This window comes from Platichthys flesus, chromosome 18 (genome assembly GCF_949316205.1).
Source record: "Platichthys flesus chromosome 18, fPlaFle2.1, whole genome shotgun sequence".
NCBI classification, from domain to species: domain Eukaryota; kingdom Metazoa; phylum Chordata; class Actinopteri; order Pleuronectiformes; family Pleuronectidae; genus Platichthys; species Platichthys flesus.
Genome location: NC_084962.1, coordinates 13,926,416 through 13,954,193, shown reverse-complemented (window position 1 = coordinate 13,954,193; position 27,778 = coordinate 13,926,416). Strand labels below are relative to the sequence as shown.

At 44.1% G+C, this 27,778-nt stretch overlaps 1 protein-coding gene across 2 annotated transcripts; it reads left to right on the top strand.

Moving 5' to 3' along the window:
* Positions 1-487: 487 nt before the first annotated feature.
* grm1a (glutamate receptor, metabotropic 1a) lies at positions 488-27,326 on the top strand. 2 transcript variants are annotated; one of them, XM_062411646.1, is made up of 8 exons: positions 488-1,319; positions 3,987-4,236; positions 16,680-16,915; positions 18,136-18,382; positions 18,953-19,121; positions 20,283-20,409; positions 22,371-23,304; positions 24,718-27,326. In XM_062411646.1, exons 1-8 carry the CDS (start codon positions 599-601, stop codon positions 25,505-25,507), a joined length of 3,474 nt encoding a protein of 1,157 aa, XP_062267630.1. In that variant the 5' UTR covers positions 488-598; the 3' UTR covers positions 25,508-27,326. The 2 variants fall into 2 exon arrangements, with proteins under 2 accessions (XP_062267630.1, XP_062267631.1); XM_062411647.1 differs by having other exon boundaries at positions 24,753-24,997.
* Positions 27,327-27,778: the final 452 nt, after the last annotated feature.

Genomic DNA, 27,778 nt, shown 5'->3' with positions numbered 1-27,778 from the left:
GTCAGTCCTCATGTGGGAATCAAACATCACTCGATCATGGGTGGATGTTTGTTGCTCATGTCTCAGATGGGGAACACAGTGACTGTGATGTGATGTGAGAAGATTCATCAGCCCCCGAAAGAACACGTCCCTAAAAACGTGTCCGCTGTCCGGGGTGCTGAAATCTGCCTCGTTTTCTCAATGGAGCAGCAGCACAGTGCACCGAGCCTCCACTCACTCGCACAGCTGCTGGAAGAAAACACAACATGTTTGAGGTGTTTTTTTTTAAGGAGACCTGGCTGTCCTGTTTCGATGGATGTGAGTTGAGTGCCTTGCTCAAAGGCACTAAACTCCCCTCCACGATAGCTGAAGCTTGATGACTCTTCCAGCTGCAGGAATGTAAAGCAGGGCGTCGATAGAAAGGAGCATGCGTGCTTATAGTCAACTAAACGCTCAGCACATCTGTCCTCCTCCCTCACAGCAGTGTATCTCCTTTCCTCTGCAGGTGCACGCGGATATGCTCCAGGTGTCGTGCGCGCGGATCGTGGTCGCTGGGATAAACGTGGATGTACTGACAGACAGCGGATAGTATGCCCGCACACTTGGCACGGCACACGCGATGTGGCACAACATGGCACGCGTAAAGATGGGTCTTCTCGCTCTCCTCTGCCTCCCCACGTTTTTCCTCGTGCTCTGCCACTGCAGCAGCATCTATGAGCGCTCGGCGGTCCCCCGCGCCGTGTCCCGCTCCGTGGCCCGCATGGACGGGGACGTGATCATCGGTGCGCTCTTCTCCGTGCACCATCAGCCGTCCGCGGAGAGGGTGGCCGACCGCAAGTGCGGGGACGTCCGCGAGCAGTACGGCATCCAGAGGGTGGAAGCCATGTTCCACACGCTGGACCGGATCAACACCGACCCCAACTTGCTCCCCAACATCAGCCTGGGCTGTGAGATCCGGGACTCCTGCTGGCACTCCTCCGTGGCCCTGGAGCAGAGCATCGAGTTCATCCGGGACTCCCTCATCTCAATCCGGGACGACAAGGACGGGTCCAAGTGGTGCATTGATGGTACCCCGTCTAACCAGCCTCCGCCCACCAAGAAGCCCATCGCAGGGGTGATCGGACCTGGATCCAGCTCTGTGGCTATTCAGGTGCAGAACCTGCTGCAGCTCTTCAACATCCCGCAGATCGCCTACTCTGCCACCAGCATCGACCTGAGTGACAAGACGCTGTTCAAGTACTTCCTGAGGGTCGTGCCCTCGGACGTCCTGCAGGCCCGGGCCATGCTGGACATTGTCAAGCGGTACAACTGGACCTATGTGTCTGCGGTGCATACTGAGGGTGAGACTCCATCACTGACCTCCATCAAAGCCACCATGATTAGTCTGATTAACAGCCATGTTGTGTGTTAAGACTTTTGTTTGATGCAGTGAGTTTGTAGTGGTATTATGGTATCACTGAAATGCTTTCTCTTATCGATATAGACACAGAGCACATTGACTATAATATTAATACAATAACCCTTCCCTTGCGTCAAAATTTATTTGTATTTGAAAGCTGGGATGATATCAGCCTGTTAGAAACCACTGGGTCAATATTTATTTGATATAAGAATTGACAGGGTGTCTTTTGTACGAAGGCCTTCTACACAGCTCCTTTTGTTCAATCCCATTATAACGTACATCTCCTCGTCTCTGTCCATTTCTTTCACTCTCAGGCCTTTGTTGTGTCCATATATTTCCATACTTGAGTACATATTCTACATACATATTTGGGATTTTTATGCAGTTGTCTGGAGTTGAGGTATTTTGCATGGATATTCCTTTGTTGACACAGTTTCCCACACATCCCATCCCATGACAGAGCTGTGTGAGCATGGATTAAATAACTAGCACTGGGGTATGGACCCTAAGCAGAGTGTTGATATGGTGTTACTTTTGTTTTATTTATTTTCGAAATGCATTGCTACTTACTTTCTTTTCTCTTCCTCTGCACTTATATGTTTTGGTTTGTGGAACCAAAGCAGGAGTTTCTTGGATGTTGTGGCTAACAACACAAGGAACACTTTCTATTTTTGAGAACCTTTTTGTTCGGCTGAGCAGCACAACAGTTTCGGTGGAGATACGAGTTGGGTAGACAGACTAATTACTGTCAATTATGTCTATGGCTTTTCATTAAAGTCTCAGTCGCTGATGTGCAGAGAAACGATGACTGACATTACCCTGGATCCCCCTGGAGCTGCGGACACACAGGGAGTGTAAAACATCTTTGGGAAGTCCTATTTTTGTCAGGTGCTGGAAAGGGGCTGCGACACAGGTTGTTATCACGGAGATGAAGAGAGGGAGTAAGGGAGCTGTAGTACCCAGAGGCTTAACTAGGTGGCGTCAGCTGTCTGACCTTCAGCACACCTACAGGAGGATCCTGTGGGACTGAAGTCATAATTTAAGAGTAATGAAAGACCAGCCTGGGGACGGATGAATTTGATTGCAAGCAACGTCACTTACTCAGGCTGCGGGGTGAGCAGTGAAAGTAGGACATCATCCGAAAAAGGCATCGTTCAAAGTTCACACTTATGAGATTTAACTCCTTTCACACAAAGACCTTCTGTTAATGTAAAATCTCTAACTGAATATGTTTTTTTATAAACAGTCGAGAAGTTTGGAGACAGAGTAAATTTGAATATCAGAGCCTTCCTATTAAAATGTCTCCTGATGCAGACCTTACCCTGACCTTTAAGAAGTCGTATTCAAATCCACTCGTTTGTTTTGCTCTATCTCTGTAAATAGTGGTCACGACTTGCTTGAGCTCACGAGTTCTCCCCCCCCACTCCACATAAGACAAGTTATAAATGCAGCTTGTTGCCCGTAGCAACAGCTAGGGCTGTGAAATTGCATAAATTACCTGTTCTGATCATCATCAGTCTGACGGGAAAACACTCCAAAAGCAGGCTTTCACTGGTCATTGTAAAATGGCCCGTCAGCTAATGCACCCACTGCCCACCTGTCTGACGGTGGAGATGGAAAAAGGGAAATAATTGGATATCATCATTTCCATTTACTACAGTGAGAGAACCAAATGAGGCGAATAAAAATATCATCAAAGGCCTGTTGGAAAACAGACTCATGGGCCCATTGTGGGCCAGAGTAACTGCAGTGTCTCCCTCGCTGTATGAAGTCATGCCCGCACGGTGAGTTTGCTCCTCATCGCCCATATAAAGAGGAATGCAGTATGGAGGCTCTCCAAGGAACCCTCATCAAGACAACTGCGGAACAAAGATTTTGCTGAATAGGTTCTATTAATTTTCCTTATTGCTACATGCACTTTCAAACGCACACGTGCAGAGAGACACATGTTCAAGCAAGCATCAGTGATTGGATTGTCCGTGTAATCCAGCTGTCATGCTAAAGAGCCGTGGGCTTTATCAACAATCCAGCCCGTCCACATGGAAATGGAAGATTTAGACTCGGACGGATTTTGTGTGGGCTCTTGATTGGGATGGTTAAACAAGGATAGTGATCTTCTCTATCTGCCCCCCCCCCCCCCCCCTTCGGCTTTGATTGCAATCAGGAAACTCTCTGACACTCATTATCAGAGGATCAGGGCTGCAGCTCACTCAGGGGCTTGACGCACTGAACAAACTCAGTGAAATGGATAGACACGTATGGTTGAAAAGCAATTACCCATGCTGTTTAATGATGTCACTGTGTTTAGGCATGTAAGATGGTATGTCATTTTTGCTGTTTTTCAGAGTCATTGATTGTGTCACTCACAATCAGAGACTTACACAGCGCGGATTCATGTCAGAATTAGTGAAATGATCACAGCCAGGGCATTATCCATATCCAAAAAGGCTCATTTATGAAATGGGATTACCAGAGAGTGAAAAATTCATTACACAAAGAAAGCGTTTTTTTTTTTGTTTAATTCCAGCAAGGACACCATGTTTTCTTTTTCCAGCCTAATTCTCATTACTCAATAATAGGAGTCTGTCTCCTTCGTTACCTGCAGGGAACTATGGGGAGAGCGGCATGGAGGCCTTCAAGGAGCTGGCCTCTCTGGAAGGCTTATGCATCGCCCACTCGGACAAGATCTACAGTAACGCAGGGGAGAAGCACTTTGATCGCCTTTTGAGGAAGCTGCGGGAGCGTCTGCCCAAAGCTCGCGTGGTGGTGTGTTTCTGCGAGGGCATGACTGTCCGAGGCCTCCTGATGGCCATGAGGCGACTGGGGGTGTTTGGGGAGTTCCTCCTCATTGGCAGGTATGTTTGTTTTATTCGTTTTTTTTTTAACCTTTTAATTCACAGTTGAGAGCAACTCGCTGGAAGGCAAGAAATCGGTTAACAGGCTGGAAGGCTGCAGGATGACGCCTTGTCTTCCTGATGTGCGTGTCACCAGGGCAACCGAGAAGAATTAGACCACATACCGATAGCACTGAATAGAAATGTTCTCCAGCAATGAATAATTGGTATTTCTGTCACAGACGCAAAACTGGAGAAGGGAACAGCACCTTGAGTTTGTCTCTCGCCCTGTTTGTGCCTCCTCCTTAAGACAATAGCATTTATTCCTTATCAATAAGTGTGTTTACCAGAAGAGCAAGGGTCAACACGATTTGCTTTGGTGATTTCTCCTCCTCTTTGGATATTCACTTCATCTCCATCTCTTCCTCTGTTTGTCAATGCTTGAGTGACAGTGACTGACTGTAGTGGTAATCTCAGTCATTAGAAAAGGGCAAGTCGAGTTGTCTCACACACTTGCACTGTGCAACATTGCACCGTACAAAACCGCCTGGGAGGAATGTTCACAGTTGTCAGTAAAAAGCCCCAGAGACCCCGATGCTTACTTTTAGTTCATTCATGCAATATCCCTCCTCCACCATTTCAGAGCGGGACGAGGTCTTTGGCACCAGTCTGTTGTGGAGCAGTTGTCAGCTGTATGTTACATGAGGGGCGCATTAATAAGACGGCTAAGGATGACAGGGGGCATGTAGCCCAGCTAAGCAGTATTCAATGGAGATTTGCTGAATGCTGCAGGAGTGCAGCTCTAAAAATCTCCCAACATTCTTCAACAGGAAGAACCTAAGAGACAAAATACAGGATAGTAACCTCCATCACTGCTGCATGTGCTCACAGAACCTGGCCTACCACGTACAAACTGGAGACTTTATTACAATGTAAAGAGAATGCTCACTGCAGTTCACATGTGGTTTTTCCTTTGACGAAATTCATAAAGATTTTACGACATTTCACATACCGGCAACAATAGATCACAATAGCTGGTAAACATCTTCCATCTGTTAATACGCACAAGTGCATCAGCTGTTAATTAATTCACACAAGAAAATAGTCCCCAACAAATACACACTTCATTACTGTTCGACAAACCTTTGCTCAAAAATGTAACAAAATGTACTATCAGGAAAATGCTTTTTGATCCATCCATCTATTCCCATCAAATGAAACCTCAAAAATTCCAAAGTTACCATTTAATTTAAACTGTCGTTAGTTTCGAAATAACAATGTTGGTTTTGCATTTCACAAACCAATTTTTTTTCTCAATAAATTTTCATGAATTGACCTATTGAAAACCATCCGCACACTCTCTGGTCAAATGAACGACTCTCTGCTGTCTGGCATGAAGACATTGGTTTCCTTGTCGTTGCCATTATCTTTGAAGAAGTCTCTCCTCCTTCCTAAAATATTTCCCTGTTGTAGGAAGACAAGTGCAGCTCTTACCAGCCTCTGTTTATGCTGCATGTGTTGTATTCAGTGCACACTTAAGTTGTTGGCAGGGAGCAGATGCATCACATGCCTTTTAAATTATCCATTATAATGACACTGTAGAGTTACTGTCCCATATCTCTACTTTCCTCTTCCCACTATAGGATGGGACGGAAAAGTGGGGCCTTTTTTTAGCTTTTGTGAAAGTCTCCATGGGCGGAGGAAAGGCTTCTGGGTCAAAAAGATAGAGAGACAGAGAGAGAGAGAGAGACAAAGAGAAATGGAGAAGATGGAGGGAAAGAGTGTGAAAATGACAGAGGACGTCTGGACCAAAGCCATGTGTGTGTTTCCTGGTGTGTACTGAACAAGTGAATGAAGCTGGCAGGGGCTTGTTCTCTTCCTTTATGCTTTCACCTCTAACAAAATACCCCTTTCATGAAGTGTTTGTGTGTGCACGGAGAGCTACAGAGAGTTGGAAGAGGAGGTCAAATACACAAAGACATGCAAAGAGTGAATGAAACAAAACGACAGAACAAGAAGAACACACTGAAAGAAATGTAGTTATATCCAAACTGTCAATGTAGCAAAGAGGAAGAGGCTAAAGTTCAAGCCAAATGTCTGAGGAGATCTTGTATGAGTCTACTACAACACTGGTAAACATTCATAGCTTTTCAAAGGAGGCACTTTATATTCATTCAATTTGGTTTATTACTTGTAAAGGTTTACATGCTCAGATTGTCCATTGCTGCAGCTCCTCTTTTCAGCCTCTGTCTGAAACACTCTGTTTAAGCCCCTGTCTCTTTAACATTACATTACATGTCATTTAGCTGACGCTTTTGACTTACATTTTTAGTACACTCAACATTTATGAGGGGCCATTTAGGGGTTCAGTATCTTGCCAAGGACACTTAGGCATGCAGATGGGAAAGATTGGGATTTGAACCGGCAACCTTCTTGTTGCAGAACACCCGCTCTATCCCCTAGGCCACGCTCTCCCCTTTAAGGGCCCCCTCCTGATAAAGGTCAGTCTGCTCTGATTGGTCAGCAGTCATACTCTGTTGTGATTGGTCTACTGCCTCCAGCGTGTGTAGGGAAATGTCGGCCTCCACTCTTGCTTCACTTGGCTTTAAAGGGACGTGCCAAACCAGCCACTAGGTGTGCCCTATGCAAATGTGGGGCACAGTCATGTCTTTTGACATCATAGTTCCCTGGACTTATCGGCCAGACTACTGTCAAGGTGTTTCAGGAGCTTCAGTGCTTTTCAAATTTACAGATATTTTACATTCACAAAAAAACAAAATAAAATACTGGAGGAAAAAAAAACTTACAAAGTATAAAATGTCTCCTTTAACTCCCACTTACAGCAAACTCTTCAGGCCAATCAGTGTAACAATATACACGGCAGCACATCAAAGTCTACATCAAAGTCGACCAGGAATGTTTGAGATCTTTTGAATATTGGTGTTAAAATCGTTGTACTCAGCCTTTAAGGCAGTTATTGGATTGTGCTTTACACTTCCTCATGCATTGCTCCTTTTTACCTCCTCTTGTCATTACACTCTGCACAAACAGACAAAACCACAGAAGGGATAGTGGATGATCAGGACCAGGCAGTGTTGTGGTTGTTTTCATCTCGTCACAAAAAAACCACAGCAGGACCACGAAACAATGTTGGCCACGTAAACTGGGAGTAGACGTGCAGAGAGTTTTGAGTGTGGCGTTTTTTCAGCCAACCAGCTCTTCAGACGAGGACCAGGTGTGGCAGCGGGCTCGACCCACTTCGTCCCTGACCTGCAGACTCAGCTCTGCATCACTCCAACACTGCACCTCCACTCTGCCCCGCTATTGTCAGTCAGAAGGGCTCTCGTCTCTCGCTCCCGCTCTGATGTCAGTCATGATTTGACCAATCAGTTGCCTCCATTACTCTGTAACTGCGCACACACGCACATAAAGAGACATCGTTCACTCCGTGCACGTAGTGATTTAGACTCGCAGCCCCAAGAAAGATCATCCGCGTCACTCCAGTCAAGAAGATTTCAAAGTGATTTCTCTTGGATTAGAAACACATTCTGACGATTCAAACTTTGTGTATAAGGATGGAACTGATTGTTTGAGCAGATTAGAAGAGTCAGTAATAATAAATTGACAGCAGATGGATAACAGTCGATTTTTGAGTGCTGGCATGGATTAGGGTGGACTTATCGCTGAACTAAGCATCATTTTAATACTTTCAGTGTATAAAATAACTGTGTGTAATGTGCAGTTACAAACCCAGGGAGAATTATCACTTGACTTTCACGTTCCTCTTTGCCCTGAGGAGGATTTTAACATTTGTTTTCACAGCCCCAGACTTGTGTTTTGGTTCGACCTCCCTGCATCAATCTCATCTCCAGCTTCAGCAGACGGCAGTTTACAGAACCAAACTACAGACATACAAAGTTAGCCACTAACTGGTGAGCACAGCTGAACAGCTTTTCGAGCTGAAGGGCCAGATAATTCCCTCAGGAGTTGGTGAAGACCAGAAAATATGGACGATATTTGACTTTTGACCGGAAACATGATTCCGTATTTTTATTTATTTGTTTATTTGATAGGGACATTGCTCATTAATCAACAGAAAAAAACCACAGTTAATAAGCCAGAGTCAGATACATAAGCTAACATCAATCTGTTAGACCGAGCCAGTGTTAGCAAGGCAAGTTACATGACCTAATATATTATATGATCATATATGATTACTAGATTACTAGTATCATAATAAAACGAATAATACACTTAATTTGTATAGCACAATTCAAACATAGAATGCAACACAGAGTACTGAACATATGAAAGCAAATAATCACAAAACTATGATAAAAATATAACAATAATTAAGACAAAGTAAAATACAGTTGAATTATATATACATCCATGTATATACATCCATTAAAAATAATATTTATACAGATATTTGTATACACACATAGAACACACAAAACAATCATCAGGTAAAATAAATATACAACAAATCCATGAATAATAATAATAATAAGTGCTCTCTCATTGCTTTCTCTTTAGGTTCAGTCCTAGATTCTGAATGGCAGCATGGAGGAAACCCACCTACCCATTTGCCCGCCCGCTTGCTCTCTTGCAATTAGCAGCACTGGTTTTCTCTCCCCCTCTAATGCCGCTCCAACGCTGTTATTACTAAACAGCATTTGCATAAGCTGCCTTTCCACACGCAACACCCATTTCTGTGCCTGTCTTACGCTCGCAGTCTTGGTCGGGGTCCCATTTTAAACACTCCACATTCTGGTTTCTCATGTTCGATTCCCGACAAAATGGACACTGGGACGGGAACGCGGATGTTCTGCCTCTGTTATGCCCTGGCAACAGTCATTAGCAGGTTACGCCAGTGTCTTCCGAGGCTGCGCTGAGGTGTAAGGAAAGCTGTGAACCCATATTGTGTGTGTCACATGCATTTCTGCATTTGGCAGTCCTATTCAACTCACTGCAACAAGGGGGAGGGGGGGGGGGGGGTCAGGTTTTGCTCGGAGCTTGAATAAATGAAATGTTTTGAGCGAGAGAAAGAGAGAGGGAGTTGTGGCACGACACATTTAGCTGCCTTTTTCCTGTCATCTGCAAAGCTTTAATCTCCTCCCCATCTCAGCAAGGAGAGCGAGGAGGATGTGGAGTTCTGCCGATTGACTTCTTCTTCTTCCCCTCGCGAATAATTTTGCCAAATAGCGGGGGCATGGGCAAAAAAGAGACCTTATCTCTGGCAGCAGCTCAGGCAAAGACAGCAAAATCAATGGTTTTCATCCAGAACTGTGGGCGACATACAGGACAATGTAATATCAATCATTCCTGATTCTAATGTTTAAAGAATATAGTCAGGTTTCATGATTTCTCATTTGACAAAGTGACAGTTTCAACTCTTTGTCAAGGAGAGGGGATTCTCTGAGTTTTTTCCAGATCCTCCAATCTAATCCTCTTTTTTTTCTCCATTTCCAATATTATCTTGAAATGTGTGCAGCATGGTACACTCAATCCACAGCGTGTTAAAGACACTCTAGTCCGGCTCACTTTCCACACGCATCTCTATCTACTTCATCTTCCAGTAGCGACTGATGCATTAGTTATGAACGTGAGGACTCAGGGAGTGAGAGGGAAAGGGTGGATTGCAGAGGAGCAGGCTGAGACAGTAAAAAAAAGCAGAAGAGAGTTTAAGTTAAAAACCTTCTTCTCTCCGGCCCACATGATTTTGACGGCGTGACCCTCCGATGTGTGGAGGTTTAGCCAGAGTTCACTGGGGCGAGTCACGCAGGAATCGAACTCGGGATAATTTGAGTTCGCCAGGCGGGATTTGCTCGAAAAAAAAGGGGCTTGTGTGACTGTTCTGTGCTTGTGCCACAGTCTCCATGGAGATTGTGTGTTTTTGGGCTCATGACAGAGTCGGTGTGATCGTCTCACTGCGGATCTGTCATTCAGTACAATAGTCCCTTCTCAGAAAAATATGGCTGACATCTGAGAAATTCCTCCCGGCAAACAACAGTAACGAAGATCGTAATTATGAGATAAGGACACGCTCGCCGACGCCCACTCAGTAACGGAGCCCTGCCTCCTCTGCTCGTGCACACATGCGGGTGCGCCGGGGAACTAGATTCAACTGAGTCAGGAAATCGGCGATTGCATCTGTTTGTGTGCCACTGAGCAAGGGAGCACAATGAGCCGCATCTGAATATTTATAACACGCCTCCGATGTTAATTGAAAGCAGCCACACATTGTCAAGGACATCACCGCGTTTTTCAATTGATGCCTCGTGTTCCCTGGTGCTGAGGGGATGGCTGAATGACATTGGAGGGATCAAAAATAGCACGCTGGCTCTGCATCTGGACATAGCTGTCACATCGGGATTCACAGACGCTGAAACGCTCTCCATCGCACAGACAGCGAACGTTGAACCAAAGCCCGTGGATGTTATACCTTCACACAAAGAGAGAGAGTGAATGGAGACGCACGGTAAAATTAGTCAGGATCTTCCGTGATGGAATACTGTATAGTGCTAAAATGCAGCCATTCTCTTGCACGGCAATTAACTCGGTCTTTAAGATGGCAGTGGCATTTGGATCGACGTTTATCAAAGGCCCTGAGACGCTTATTAAACGCTTCTCTCGCACGCACTCTTCCGCTCAGGCGGCCTTTTAAGAGCGTTTCAATCAAACATCTCTGCAAATGTTTAAGGCGCTTATTGGACGTGCGTCTCTTTGACAGGCGCCGTCGGTCTCTCACCAGCAGCTTCAGATTGGTGTTTACTCTTTATAACACCTGCTGACGCTTAAACATACAGCATGTAACCTGTCTCTGGATCCAAACAATTACAAGAGACCTGGGTTGATGATGTCGTGTAGCAGTGTAGGATTATGGGAGTTAAGTGGTCTTCGTCACTGTTTTCCTGTCCCGTAATGTTACAGCAAACGGCAATGAATAATCATGAATAACCAATAGAAACAGTGGGAGGTAAACAGCTAATCGGCTAGCGGTGTTTTCCTCCGTCATATGTCGTTGGCACCAGAAATTATAGCAGAGCCAGTGAAAGTGAACTTCCATGAAAGTGGGGATTTCTCTCGGTAGGAACATTGTTCAAAACATTTCAGACAATGTGAATACAGAATTCATTAAATATATAATATTCGTCTCATTGTTTTTGGACATTTTTACGAACAACTGTACATACCATATCTTAAAACACGATGATTCTCTCGTGCAAACAGTAAAATTTGGCCAATAATTCAAACAGAATTAGAATTAAAGGCCACAGCAAGCCTTAATAATTTTAAACGCTGGACATCAACAAGTACTCGACTATATTGCCGACAGCCGGTGCTTGTGGAAAGAACATCAGTGTTTCTTAAACCTTCATCAACTGAGGAATGGATATTTTTGTATTTTGTTATTATTGTACACCAAACCAAACCCAAACTCCAAAATGGAACAAATGTAGGACTCCTTCAGTAGCCGTGTCTTCAGCCTCACAATACGGTTAAACATTAAACTGACCTACTGATAGTAAGATCTTGTCATCCATCAGTCACTGCTACAGCTGATATTCAATGCATAGGCTCTGTCATGGGGTTTAGAAGTGAATCGACGTCCCTCGGTAGTAAAACGCAAAAAGGATTTTCTCTCAGCAGTGTTCACTGTCAGCGTGGAGAGGACTGATCTCCCAAACTGGGGCATGATGAATAAGTAAAAGCAGCCTGGATGGGCTTTTAAAGGCTCCCCGGTCACCCAGGGCCGTCTTTGTCACCTCAAGAGAGTCCTGCTGCTGGGGCCGCCATTACGCTATCAAGCCACCGCCAAAAAACGCCTAATTTACCAAAAATAAATGATGGGTAATTCAGTATAGCTGAATTACCCATAATGCTATTACCACTATTCTATGTCATTAGTAAGTGAGTTATACTTTTTTATTGTTTGTGTGCTGGTTAACTCTTTTATATAATGAGTCTATGGTGCAGAGTGAAGTTAGAAAACTTAACATTCATCTCACCTGGTTTATCTGCAGTGAAGATTTCAAGTCAAATCTTTTCATGAAATTAGCTTCGTTCGAATGTGTGGTTTATATTTAAATTTGAATAATTCGTCCCTAACTGCTGTTATTTGTTTTTATACATTGCATGTTGGCTATTTCCGAGATATGATGAGCAAAGCGACACAATCCTCAAACTCAAGTTCACAACTTTCCCAATTAAAACGTCTGCAGTTCAGCTCAATATAAAGGAAAGCTGCAACTAAAACAAAAGGGTGCTTTTGATTTGAAAACAAACTGCCAAACAGGAAGTGATTCTATGTGATAACCTGTTACATGGCTGTCGTTCATACGTAGGAGTAAACATCCCCCACTGACCGCTACAGAGCACTGGGCACCTGTTAATTCAATTTGTATTCATATCGAATATATCCTTGTGCCCAAATTGCACCACATGGCACTTTACTGTAAGCAGACTGACGTTTCTGGAATTAGTAGGTGCACTAGGCCAGTTCTTATCTCAGTGGTTAGTGAATGACAAGACGGTTTTGAAGTTTTTCCACTCACTCTACAGAACAATTAGGAAACTCTTTGTCTGCCCTATCCTCCCTTTTCTCTTTTTAAAAGTAACCCATTCAACCTCCAGGGGAAACAGCGCATGTGATTAAATTTCTGCCCTGCCAATTAATTTATGGCTTCATAAATATACAAATGTGCTATCAAACTGGAAGTAGATCATCCGGGAGAGTCGCGGGAGCTCTCGTCTACTCACTGTTGTACACTACTCTATCAATTATGTTATAAACTTAACTCAAATGACTTCAGAGGAAGCGTGGGCTGCTGATTGTATTTGCAGAGGTCAGTAGGGACTGAACCAGTGTCATAAAATGTTTTTTAAAGTTGAGTTTTTTAGTTTAAACTGTCAAAGATTAGACAGTTTTCAAGAAAAAAGAGAAACAACATTTAACTTGTTTGGTTCCTAAAGTTCACTAAATCGCACTGTAACTCAATGTGTGGATGGACGTTCACAATTCTTATGACTTTACTGGCTAATGTTAAAATTAGGACTGAATTCAACATCTTTTAAAATATTTTAAAAGGTATCACACAGTTTGATCCTACCATATCTCACAGCGATGGTTCTTAGGTCTTAAGAACAATCTGCGTCGGTTGAAAGTGTGTTGTTGGTTTTGATCATGAAAAGTTTCCCTGGGACCTAAACGCACCAGTAGAGGTCCAGTAGAGAGCCTCTGCTTGAAGTGGCTGCAGCTTGATCTTGTGTGCCAACTGAGAAATGCCATGCAATATTGACCTAAGGTACTGTAAATAATAAAAGGCTCAAATTATTATGCTGGGTCTTTTCAGCTGTAATCATCTCAGCTGTGTGCTTCTCTATAAACACACCCCTACCTGCCTTGTGTGCCTTAAGTGCAACAAAACTAATAACATACTCCGAGAGCATTGACTCCTTAATCTGCTTAAACAGGTGCTCCTTCAGTATATCTGACTCAGTGTTTGTAATAATAGAACTTCCGCCATGCAGCGTGAAGCCGCGGAACATTGAGGTGACATTAAATCAGATTTCGTCCCATTAGGTGTCCCTCTGGTGGTCCCAGAGTCTTGATGAGCTGTTTGGAGTCCTGCCAGACACACGGGAGGAGAGCGAGAAAAGAGAATGTCATTTGACTTCATCTCAAACTCCACTGTGGAGTCGATGCATCGTGCATTATTCATGTAGAGCGCTGAGCAGCCCTTCTACCCGCTCCCTCTCTCAGTCCTTCACTTTTTTTTTTTAATCTAAAAAAACAATCCGCACTATTCTATAAAAACAAACATGTTAAGAGCTGAATTGGGTTGAATAGACCTCATTAAATGTGTTTACCCTGAAAGGGAAGGTACAAGAAAAACTGGGAACACACACAAACACACAGCTATCCTTGGGAGGACGACAATTCATTGCAGACAGCCTCACCAAAACCTTATCCCCAACCCTTGACCTTGAGATCTAACCACAATTTACATCTAACCCCCAAGGCATTGTTCTACTTATACCTAAATGAGGACAGTCATTGGTCATTGGCCCCTTAATTCCCCGGCCCCTTAATGTAACCTCAACTATTGAGATGAAATGCCTAACCCTTTCCCTATCTATAACCAACACCTAACTCTTCACCTAACCCTAAAAGCAAGGCTTACCCCTCAAACAGCCCTTGTGAGGCCAAAATGTCCTCACTCTGTAAGTTTGAAGCTCAAAATGATCCTCACAAAGATACAAGTGCAAGTACACACACACAAGTATGAGTCGATGCATGTATTGTTGTGTCTCTCTGTAGAGTATACAGAGAGAGAGAGAGAGAGAGAGAGAGAGAGAGAGAGAGATGGGACAGAGGCGGTATTCACTTGGAATCAATTAGCAAAATGTGACTAGTGCAAATTGAATTCACGTGTTTCTGACTCTTAACTCAATTAGGATGGTGAACAGGATGACTCAGCAAAATTGGTCTTTAGAGATGTACAGCAAGACCCTTAAAGACAGAAGAGGCTGAGGTCTCTGAGGTCTCTACCCGAGGAATAAGTTCCACAGTTTGTGGTGTTGTGTTGTGTTATGATCTTAGGGGACCATGCTGCTTTCATTTAGTCTTCTCACAACTAAGCACTGCTCTTATTCTTTTAACAGTTTTTGTTGCACACAATACGAGTATGTACGGATTATTTATTTTTTCCAGCAAATTTTTCAAAATTATTTAAATTAAAACCCCTTTTAACTGCTTAACAATACATCAAGTTAAGCCTCAAAATAAATCTTCACACCATAAACTTTAAAGATTCACAGTTTCAGTGTCGACTCAGCAGTTGAGAGCCGATTGCTAAAGTGGTCATGGTGTTTTCATGGAATTTTTCAATGTAAGAAAATGATAAAACAGCCACATTCTGTTATGAACTGTTATCTTATTCTGGTCTTTGACACTGGTCGGTGATTGCTGTGTATTTTATTTTTAACTCCAGAGGCCTCGTTCCTGTAGATGTGTGATTGATTACCAGTGTCTGTCGGAGAGACGGATGTCAGGGTCAGTTGGAAGCTATTTTCAGGTTATTTCCACTCTGTCTGTCTCCTGATGCCTATACTGTATATAGGACTCTATAGGGCTTCCGGCTTGAGTCTGTCTATACTACCCAATCCCTCTGGTTTTATAGTGCCCATCTCGCATTCTCACAAATTTGTATGAATGTCTCCTATTTCTTGACTCGCGATAATTGTTGATATAAAGGTCAGAGACTTTGACCTGCGCACACGCATGCACACCAACGCACACACGCCCTTGTCCATCACCCAGAACATCCCATGTGTGCCAGGTAATTGATTCCATGGTGAGTCACACAGCGCCTAATTGCTACGTAGCTGTCAATAGTGCAGGTATTTCAAGGCAGTAGCCCTCGGCCCATATTAAAGTCGGAGAGAGACACAGGGAGCAGAGAGGAGAACCTCACCGGCTGCAATTTAGAGAGAGAGCCGAGCTCGGGGCAGCGCCGGTTATCTGTTAATTTGTTTTCCACCGTCCCCTTCACTGGTGTTTGCCATTTCTCTCCGAGCCCACTGGGCAGCGGCCTGTCCGAATTAACTTGGTAGGGTAGAAATTCTTGCACATAAGGTGACTCAAGCAAAACAAACAAGCAAAGCTGAAGGGATTGTGTAAAGCCTGCCATTACGGCGGAGGCACTATTGTTGAAATTGAGTATCGCTGCAGTGGACTCGAGATAAGCCTCCAACCAGTGCTGCCGTGCTAATTTAACACTGTACAAGAGTGGAAGCTGAAGTCTTATATGCGGTCTTTGGTGCATGTGCAGAGACTGTACATGTGGATATGTGTTTGTGTGTGTGTATGTATAAAATCTAACTTTCTTCTGCTGCAAGCCTAATATCTTAGGTGACTATTATCATATCCTCATGTTCATGTCTGTGGGTCTTTTTCGGACTTTTAACAAACTAGGAATAAACAGGACCTAGGTGCTGAGCCGACGACAGTGTAACCACTGACTAGCTCCATGGCTGAAAGCTGCACAGTCAGTTGTTGACGATGAGCATCGGCAGTTCAGTTTATCGATTTGGTGAAGATTCACTCTTACAAGTGTTAAACACCTCATGTCGTGAATGAAATAGGGAATCTGCCCTTTAAAGTGAAGCTGCGTCTATTTACATTGCATGAAATGAAATTACCTGAAGAGCTCTGAACAGTCTAATGTGCTTGTCCAAGTCAATCAGCAGTTAAATGGTTTTTTCCCGGTAAACAATAATACAAAATAAAGGATTCATGACATTGAGTGTCATTGCTGTGTGGCAGCTCCTCACACGCGACAATGTTTAAGTGTCACTCAAATCGTTTTTAGCGTCTCTTACTGTTCCCCGCTGCAATTGTTACATTATGGCTTCCACCTCATTATTCGTTATGGCCTCTTCTCTCGCCCCTGCAGTGATGGATGGGCGGACCGCTACGAGGTTGTGGAGGGTTTCGAGCACGAGGCAGAGGGAGGAATCACCATGAAGCTGCAATCGGAGGTGGTCAAGACCTTCGACGACTACTACCTGAAGCTGCGGCTGGACACCAACACCAGGAACCCCTGGTTCTCTGAGTTCTGGCAGTACCGCTTCCAGTGCCGCCTGCCGGGTCACCCACAGGAGAACAAGAACTACAAGAAAGTCTGCTCCGGTGGGTGACAACACAGAACTGATATGTTTGATGATTTTTAATTATTTTTGTGATGATTAGGCCAACTGTTTGTGCTGCTCTCTGGCATCATCTTCAATTCTCTCATTTAGCTGTAAATGAGAAAATTGAGGATGATGCCCGAGGCTAAATCTAACCAGAGCACAAAAAACAGAATAATAACAAAAACGGTATATTTTTTTCTTTGTCTGTTTTCCTACCTGAATATTTTCTCCCCCTCTGCTCTCAAAATAAGGTGTTCACGGTAAATTGAGTTCTCGACTTGTTCTGCAGCATTTAAATCTCAATTCAAAATGAATCACAGCAAAATCCAATCAAAAGCAGATCATCAAATAAGCACTGCAATCAGGATCACATCAGAATTCTTTGCTCAGCATGCTTATAATCAGACGATTCATCAAAAATCAATTTGCAGGTGTGGTGACATTTCGTCATCAGAGCAGAACAGTCATGGTTGTGTTTCTATTTCCTTTGCATCACACTTGTACCGCTTTTACTCCATAGACCTTCAAGGTGGTAAGTGCATTTTCATGGCCACTGCTATAGTGATGATCGGAACGGCACCTGCACTCGACTCCTCAAGAACAGGGAGAGTTTGACTCATGCTTTACGTCCCTGTAATGTCTTAAAACTGTGATTTATTCAAACGGATGGTTTCGGGCGCATCAGTCAAACTCTGAGCTTGTCCACACTGTACGAGGAATAATGAGATTGACACGTTGAGGAACTTCACCAAGGAATGGCACCGAGCACACACTGTTCACCCAAGCAGCTAGCAATCCTGAAAACCTTTTTTCAGGATTGTAAATGCATGTTCATGTCACAGACGGAAAAATCTGTATTTTAAACGCACTGTCTACCGCAAACAGAATCCATTTTTAAACATTGGGAAGTATTTTCATGCAAAGATGCAAAATCAAAGGTTTTACTGAACACTGAGGTTTGACCGTGGGACAGTGCCTTTAGATGACGGTGAGGTACAGTCCCACACAATGGTTGTTCTCCACATCTGATTCCCTGTGAGGTTTGAACATCTTATTCTGATTTCCCTGAATGCTATTATTATATGTTGCAGCAGAAGGCCCTGTTTTGCAATAGCTTCACCACGTCTGGTTCAATTTCCACTATGCATTATGGAGAACATTAATTTCCTTTCTTCATTCCCACAGTAACAAGCCACTTCTTCTTTTCCTCCCCAACAGGAAATGAAAGCCTGCAGGAAAACTATGTTCAGGATAGTAAGATGGGCTTTGTCATCAACGCCATCTACGCCATGGCTCATGGACTCCACGACATGCACATGGAGCTGTGCCCGGGACAGCCCGGGCTCTGTGAGGCCATGGACCCCATCGACGGCAGCAAGTTGCTGGACTACCTCTTAAAGACGTCCTTCAAAGGAGTCTCAGGAGAGGACATTTATTTTGATGAAAATGGAGACACCCCAGGAAGGTAAGAGGATGAGGGAGGTGTTAACAAAGTAGTAAAATATAGGGGGAATTGCTTTGTCTTTATCTGTGAATTTCTCTCCTCTCACGCGCTCCCAATCATTAGCACACGTGCACGTACACACACTCCAGTCCAAAAGGATTTAATTATTTTGGACTGGATCAGATTAAGTGGATTGTCGGCCGTGGCAGCCACTTTCATCTCTCTTCAGTTCGACAGACAGCATTAGACAGTGTGAAAACACGGCCATGTCATTCATCCGTCGACTAGAGGTCAGGTGGAGCACATCCTGGTTCAGTACGCAGCTCTTGATGTCCCACTCACACGGCTGTAAGCTGTTTAAGTGACTCTGGATAAGGGAAAAATAGGTTAGCTCAGCTGTGGAATTGTTATCATTAAATTACCTGTCACTCCCACAACCACCCCCCCCCCCCATCTTCTGTATCTCCCTCTTCCTCCTTTTAAGTCGCTCTCTTACCTTGTCTCATATACCGACTTCTTCTTTATTTTCTCACTTAATAAACTAATCTACGCTCTTAATGGTCCTCTGTCTCTCTCCCTGTGTCCCCCCAGGTACGACATCATGAATCTGCAGAATGTGGGCGACGAGCGCTACGACTACCTAAACGTGGGCTCCTGGCACGAGGGCATCTTGAACATCGACGACAGCATGCTGTGGATAAACAGCAGCGACATGGTCCGCTCCGTGTGCAGCGAGCCGTGCTCCAGAGGACAGATCAAAGTACGAATTCATATCCTTCTCACAGCAAATTGTCCGGCGTTAAATCAACCGTGCCAGAGCTCATTTACTCTGGAGAAACCTGAAGTCGGCAAAATCCATAAGTCATTAACAGTGGAGAATCAGTGGTGACTCTGGAGAAATTGTTCAAAACTATTCATGGTTGTTTATTCAAGTCAAAATGCCAGCCTGTCTCGTGATTGGTTTCAGGAGATTCTGGAGCTGGAAATAAAGGAAAAGTTAGCGGGGGCATCAAAGTAATAAGGATTCAATCTCTGAGGACAATGAAAGTCAAGATATCATAGGAATCCAATACCTATAGTTGTTTAGGTATTTCTATGGATAAATGTGCTAGTGGTACTGAATATAAGCAGATATTTAACTACTAGCACATTTCTGCAAAGAATCGTAACATTTATCTAGAAGAGGAAGTGAAGTTTCAGGATGTTACTCCTTCATTTTGGATCCCTGCTTCGACGCAGGTGATGATGATGATGAACATCAGTTAGAGATTATTCAGAAAAGCTTAATGAAGGAGAAACAAAAATCGTAAACAGTCTCATTAAACATGATTGAGGATTGAAACAATGAATCCTTGTAGTGTTCACAATCACTTATGAGATTTCAAGTTGAATCAATCTATGCTACATCACACTACGTTTGCACAAATCAATTCCAGTGCCATTCATTCTACCTGGCAGAGGAGACGGCTGGTTCCGAACAGTAAATAACAAAACCTGGTATCAAGCCCAGTTTGTAGAAATGACCTGATTTGCTTCATCTGGGGCCAATTGTTTTCAGTCTATATAGTAAGTCGCCCTGAGGGAGGGTGCATCCTCTCTCCTGGCTGCTCCCCCTCTATCTGCTTTGTTCCCTGCCCTACTTATCACCCTGCTTTACATATCACAGTGCTGGTAACAGCTTCTCTGGGCGCTGAATGTAAATGCAACTGGCCTTGTTTTATAAACAGTACGTCTGGTTCTCAGGAAGAAAAAATAAAAAAAACCTGCACCAACAAATCCCCATCTTTGATATCCCCTTGATGCTCATTACTTATTTATGCTGCTTCAGGGTGTGATGTGCTGTTTTTTAAATCCGTGTGGCGACTGGATACTAAGATGTCCGTGACCCCCGGTTGTTGATGTCTCGCCTCTCTGCGTGCAGGTGATTAGGAAGGGCGAGGTGAGCTGCTGCTGGATCTGCACCACATGCAAGGATAATGAAATCGTCCAGGATGAGTTCACCTGCAAGGCATGTGATCTGGGATGGTGGCCCGATGACGAACTGGCAGGTAGGGGAAAGAAAACAAATCAAATTCCTGTGCGATGTTCATCCATGCTCCTCGTCTTTAATCAACATGGACTTACCATCTTACCCATTTTGATGTATTTGTATTTGCTACCCTGTGCACACTCTCTCTCTTGCCAGGGCGTTCATATCTGTCAACAGCTCACACTCTATTCTGCGCCCTCCGAAACCCTCCCCCTCCCATCAGCCTCTTTGTACTTCACACCCTGACACCTCCTTTTGCTGATGCTTTTCATCATCCAGGTCCTGTGACCCTGCTCCCTTTAGCCCCCCCCCCCCCCCCCCCACACACACCTCTGCGCCACTCTCCCAAAAGTGACACTGCTCACATTGCTCTTCACTGCTCTTTGCCTTGTTGTGACCCAGTGGTTGTTTCGACAGTGATTTATCGAGTTGAAAGGAGCTCTCGATTCCCTGGTGTGGAATTCTATTACTACCACGAGAGGCCTGGGGAGACATTTTGGCATTTTGTCGAGGAAGCACGTCCAAATCTGGAGACTACTAATAGAGAGAGCTGCTATGCTATTCACAGAGAGAGGCCGCACTGTCCGTATGTTTACTTACAAGCTCATTTAGGGCAGCATTTCTTCACTGAGGAGGTTATGTCTGCACCTGATGTCTGGTGTATAACATTGACCTTGGCGTTCTAGTGTTTTTAGTAACTTAGACGGATTACAAAGAAAGAACTAGGCCGATATGCATCAAATCCCATCGAGGTATGGGATATGGTTTTTGCGTAAATCTGCTTCAAATAGGGCTGCAGGGATTTTTTAATTACTTTAAATTACAATAAACTCCCAGATTTTTGAATGGGGTTCTGCAGGGATGCTCCAGTCAAATAGTGCATCAGTACAACAAGCTAAGCTATCCCTCATGTCTGCTGACGACGTTGACGATGGTTTGGAAATGTGCGACAATGTCAGTCGATATCCAACAAGAAGTCAGAGACCTCTAGGTTGCTGTGAGGTGTGAATTCACTCCGAAGCAGAAAGGAGAGGATTATAACATCTTAAAGCTTGACTGGGCAGCTGCCTCCTTCTCAATCACACTCGGCCGGGGTCCGTGTCTCTACCTGTCGAATTCACCAAGCAAAGAGCATGATGTGAAGGAGTTGAATCAATTGACCCGCGTGAAAGTGACAAGCCCTCACTCTACACCCCCGGATGTCCTCAGAACCAAACTGCACACTTACTGAGAAAATATTATATATTTATATCTTTTAAAGAATACTCAATTTGAAGAATCTTGGGGTGACTCAGAGGTTTTCAAGTAATGATATAAAGCTTCAACTTTCTGGGGGGAGCCCTAGTTCAGTTTGATGACTGGTTAACGCCTCAAAATTCATATTAGTGTGTTTCACATTTTCTGCTAAAAGCTCCAGAGCTTAAGTCGAAGAGCATTTTAGAATTTAAGATTTCTCATGATTTGACATATTGGGAGTTAGTGCGCAGGCCAGAAGTGGGTTTCTGCGAGCATAGCCTCCCCAGAGATGGCAGTGACTGTAATGCTATTAGCGGCAGCCTGTAATTTATGGAGCGCTAAGCCAGGGAAGTCTAGGGATGTCAGTTTTCTCCCATTAAGCTCCACAAACTTCTTCCTCTGCATGTTTGGATAACACGTGTGCAACTAGTGCATCATGACAGAGTTGACACTACATGTCTGCACATCCACATTTGGCGTAACACCGAAATGAGGACGAAATCTGACAGAACTGGAGCTGTGGGATGTGTATGATGTCACATGCAAATTAGTTTCCATCCTGGAGGCCTGATCTCTGCTGCAGGCCTGACTCCCCTCGTGTCTCTGAAGCTGTGTCGCTCTCCTCTTTCCCACCAACTGTCTGCACATCTGTGTCTCTCTCTGTTCTAATGTAGCTTTCATTAACAAAAGATGTGCTGCAGCACCGACAGCAAATGTACCTGACGTTTCCTCTGCTCCCTCCAGGCTGTCAGCCCCTGCCTCTGAGGTACCTCGACTGGTCCGATGTGGAATCCATTGTCGCTGTGGCTTTCTCCTGTTTTGGCATCCTAATCACCTCCTTTGTCACCTTTGTGTTCATCCAGTACCGTGATACACCTGTGGTTAAGTCCTCTAGTCGGGAACTCTGCTATATCATCTTGGCAGGCATCTTCCTGGGCTACATCTGTCCATTCACATTAATCGCCTACCCTACGGTGGCCTCCTGCTACTTGCAGCGGCTCCTGGTGGGTCTTTCATCCGCCATGTGCTACTCCGCCCTGGTGACCAAAACAAACCGCATCGCCCGCATTCTGGCCGGCAGCAAGAAAAAGATCTGCACCAAAAAGCCTCGCTTCATGAGCGCCTGGGCCCAGGTGGTCATCGCCTTCATGCTCATCAGTGTGCAGCTAACTCTGGAGATCACACTCATCATTCTGGAGCCTCCACTGCCCGTCAAGTCGTACCCAAGCATAAGTGAGGTCTTCCTCATCTGTAACACCAGTACCGTAGGCATGGTGGCGCCACTGGGCTACAACGGCCTGCTTATCATGAGCTGCACCTACTATGCCTTCAAGACGCGGAACGTGCCAGCCAACTTCAACGAGGCTAAATACATCGCCTTTACGATGTACACTACCTGCATCATCTGGTTGGCCTTCGTGCCCATCTACTTCGGCTCCAACTACAAGATCATCACCACGTCCTTCTCTGTCAGCCTGAGTGTGACAGTGGCGCTCGGGTGCATGTTCACCCCCAAGATGTACATTATCATCGCCAAACCAGAGAGGAACGTCCGAAGCGCCTTCACCACGTCTGACGTGGTGCGAATGCACGTCGGGGACGGCAAGTCGGCTCAATGCGGAACTAACAACTTCCTCAGCATTTTCCGGCGGAAGAAGCCCAGCACTGGAAACGCTAAGTGAGTGACCCTCTTTGTTGTTTATCTTATTGATTATATGTTGGTTCCTGGGGTGACTGGCTATAGAAAAAATGATGAGATGCCTAACCACTCAAATGTAGCAGTGAGCTGCACCACAAGTATTATGCAGGTGCTTGATAGATTTTCCATGAAATTGGACTGTTACATGTTGTCTGTGGTCCACTTTTAACTCACCAGCACCCCTGGTTAAATAGAACTGAGATTTTAGATTAGATAGTGAGTTAACACTAGTTTATATGGCACATCCCCCTCCCCCTGAGAATGAAATATTCAAAATGAAATCAAGCTAAATTAACAGAAAACTCAACTGATGCCATTGAATTGAAGCCAATGGGCTATGCCAACATGTCAGCGGTGATTGATCCACAAATCTCTACCGATTTATTTACTTTTAAATTAGATTTAAGACTTGCATATAACTTCTTTGAGCTCCACAGCAGTGACACGAGGACAGGTGTCTAAAAGTAAGGAGTGGGGCAGGAGTATGAGAGTGTTGACGTGTTGTCTCTCACCCTTGCTATGCAGCCTTTCTAATCTTCTAACTCGAGGCTAGCAAATGTTCCGGCATGGGAGGTCATTCAGCTCCTTTCTGGGAGAGCTGCACTGTCGTCTGAGGACACATGTTATTATTATATGCAACCAAGGGAGACGTTTAAAGCCCTCACCGGCCAGATGATCATATATTGATCAGGAAGAATATCACTCAGCTCAGCCAAAAGTCTTACAGATGCGTTTCCTACTTTTCTACTTCCTCACCTTTTCACTGCTTTTGCAGTGCATTTAATTATTCTTCATTTTGCTGAGTGAAATAAAGGAAAAGTTGCAGCCAGTAACGTGAGGAATTAAAGGTATCGCTTACCTCTGTGTCCCTCCTTGGCTGGCGATGACGTTTCTGACACTGCAGCCCTCCGAGAAAGAGATCTGCCGCCCTGTTGCTTCTTATTTATCCCGACTTAACCTCACATTTAACTTTTGTCAGCATGAAAGCCCCTCCCTTCCCCACCTCCCCGACTAATCAAATCAGAGCCAGTGCTGAACTCTGTCGTCTCAAGACACCAACACAAATTCTGCAATAAAAGCATGTTTTAAGTATAGAAGCAAATTGTAAGACAGGAGGAGCTGAGCTGTGTCCGGCTCCTCGCTCTGTCCCGAGCTAAATGTCTGAAGCAACTGGAGGATCATAATGCCGTCTGCAGCACATTATGAATCACTATGTTTCCCCTTAGCAAAGCTGTTAGCGTCAAGACGTGTGGATAGAAAGTATTTTGACATGCATCTAAAATGTTGAAATGCTGCTGCTTTCTGTGTCATTTTGCTGCTATGTTGGTTTTTTGTTTGTCTCCAACACCTGCCTTCCTGTGATAGTAACTTGGGTCTCTATCTCGTTCATAGTTCTAATGGCAAGTCTGTGTCATGGTCTGAATCAGGTGCAAGACACCCTCCGAGGGGGGGGAATGTGTGGCACAGACTGTCTGTGCATGTGAGGAAACAGGAAGCCGGCTTGAATCAGATGGCGGTCATCAGGCCCCTAACTAACACCCCCGACCCCCACAGTTGCAAGCCCTCCACCCGCGACCTCGGGACAGACCCGCAACTCCCCCAAGAACCACCTGGTGCTAAGCCTCTGTACAACCTGGCAGAGGAGGACGACGATGGCGACTTGCAGCGCCCCCTCTGGAACCCGGCTTGCTCTGGACAGACGCAAAGGCTGGAGTCTGATTTAGATAGGCCGGCTTCTTATTTGACCCCTCACTTGGCGAGCCGCACCACGGACCGCTTGCAAGGGGCTGTGGTGGACACACACAGCTCCAATGTCCCTGCGCTGAATGATCACTCCCCCGCCAACAAGCCTTTGAGCTTGACACCCTCTCACCTTCCTCTGGTCCCACATGTGGGGGCGTTTGACGAGCAGGGGCCCGAGGACGAGGACCTGGACCTCTTACACAGCTATATTTATAATGCCAAGGGGGAGGAGGAGTACGGGGAGGATGTAACTCACAACAAGCCGACTCTGGAGGATTCCCTTGCACTATCTCCTCCCTCCCCGTTCAGAGACTCTGTGTGTTCGGGGGAGTCCGTCAGCGGCTCCCCCGTCACTGAGTCGATGCTCGGGAGTCCCCCGAGCTCCGTCTACACCTCAAACATGCTCCCAGACTTCGCACACAGCTCCTCAACACTGTGAGAGCAAAACAGGCACTCACACAGTGGCTGTCAGCACAATTATACATCACACAGACAGGAATTTACACACATGCACACACACACACACACACACACACATACAGATAAAGATACACGCAACATGATTTACCTTTCAAAAACGTATATTTTTTGCTCTGTCATTTGCTTGCTAGTATTTATTACTCTGCTTTTTATTGAGTTAGGGGTTAAGCCAAACTACAAGTCAAAAACACTAGGAATCATCCATGAGTGCTTACATTTCTGAAGGGCTGTCCATGCACAAAGCCTTTCTGTGAAACGTTAAACTGAGAACAGTGCCAAAACTAATCAGCTCTCAAGCCAAACCTCTGTATGATTTACGCAACACTGGGAATTATAGTAAAAAAGCTGTGGTTTCCATGGTGGCAGTGCAATCAATTGGTCTGTAACCACATATGTAAAGCAAGGCCTACTTGTGTGTACAGTAAATGTGCGCACACGTGCATCATAAGACACAACCAGAGAGCAAACTGGCTTTATAAGGACTGCAGTATCTGAAGTGCATTTCATGTTCACGAGCGTTGGGGTCGCAGCTTCATCGGATAACTGTTTGCTCTCCGACTTTGTTTTTCATTATCGAGTTTTCTCTCATCAGACCTCGCCGCAGCTTAAATATCACAAAGAGGTAGTTTAACTTGAAAAGTGAAGTAAGCTGGTTAGATATTACATTAATGTGTTGCAAGGTGTGCTCTGTGACATGGATACAATGTGCCAATCGAGAAAAGAAAACAATGTTATCAACCTACATCCCTGCTTTTTGAATTTCTCTTCTCTTTTTTTTCCTACGATGTAGCTGATACAGGTTAGCGTGATTGTAGATGATGGCGATGTTGTTTATTCAGTTTACACTCGATCGTAACCCTGAGAACAAGTTTTCTGAGCATGGGATGTGATTAAAGTGAGTTTGCTGTGTCATTGTAATGGAAAAACACAGTACTTGTACAAGTTCTCAAAGTTTGTAATACTGTTAAAACCATCTCTTGTTTTTTCACACAGGTGGTATGTTTGTAATACTGATAAATGTTTCTATATTTAGAATGTCAACGGAAAAAAAAAGTTTATACATTTTGAAGCTGTCCTCAGATACCTGTCCAGGAGCAGTGTGTTTGGTTTTTGGGGTAACTTTTTAGCTTAACTTGAGTCGACTGTATCCTCTTGAAAATATTCAGTTGTTAAAGTATCCAATGATTAGCTGCTTCTTGTTATGACATTATACATGTTTCGAATTTTTTGCTTAAATCTTGCATTATGAACCTAAGTAGTTTACTTGAGGTTAAGTTTCTTAGTTCTTTATCTATAAGAATGCAAATTATTTCAGAGTACAAGACTATACAGTGCATAGTGCAATTGTATTGTATTTCCAAATGTTTTTAAGTCTATTATAGTGTAAGTTGTTAACTGATTTTGACCAATGTATAAAATATACGAGGGTGCCACCTGCTTAACACTGTCAACTCTAGAATGAAATAGGCCGTTTATGTTTTGGGCAAGCTAAACAATGCTGTAAAATAAAAGGAAAACTATTTATATAAAGAAGACTGATTCCTGCCTGTGATAGCCTGGTTAGATTATTGATGGGATTACGGGGGGTATTTGTATTAAGTTTTCACAGCAACTGAAGAAAAGGAAATTAAGTTAAACAGAACTTTTGATCACATATTGGATTATTGGTACCTTCAACAAGAAAGTAATGTTTTTGTCTGCGTTCATTAGTTGTTCTTTGTTAGCAGGATTACGTAAAAACACACAACTGATTGATGAGGGGACTGATATTTGTGAGTGTTTGCAGTTTGGTGTGGATCCAAATAAAAATCTGGATCTGGTGAAATTTTAAATGTGGCTTCATAAGAGGCCTTGGTGCAGGTATGTGCACTCTGAGTGTCATTCTTTCTTCTTTATGAAAAACTACATGAGATAAATAAATCTCAATGATTTTGCTAGTTAATAACTGTGGAAGCCCATTTCCACCCCTGACTGAAAAAGTGTAATCCAAAATTATGAGATAAAAAATATATTGTGTAATTATTTTTGAAACACATTTTGGCATATTAAGTCGTTGTTTTGAGTTTAAGTCACTATTTTAAAATGTAAGTCTTTATTTTGAGATATAAAATTAGTATATATATATTAGTAAGTCATTTTCAGATACTGTAATTTTTTTTTAAGATACAGTTATTATTTTTGAAAGCGTAATCTTTATTTAAACACACTTACTTATTATATTGAAATACTA

Coding starts and splice junctions, on each gene's coding strand:
- grm1a (XM_062411646.1), top strand. CDS start 599: ATGTGGCACAACATGGCACGCGTAAAGATGGGTCTTCTCGCTCTCCTC. Junction 18,383..18,952: donor AATGGAGACACCCCAGGAAG/GTAAGAGGATGA, acceptor GTGTCCCCCCAG/GTACGACATCATGAATCTGC. Junction 20,410..22,370: donor GCCCGATGACGAACTGGCAG/GTAGGGGAAAGA, acceptor TGCTCCCTCCAG/GCTGTCAGCCCCTGCCTCTG.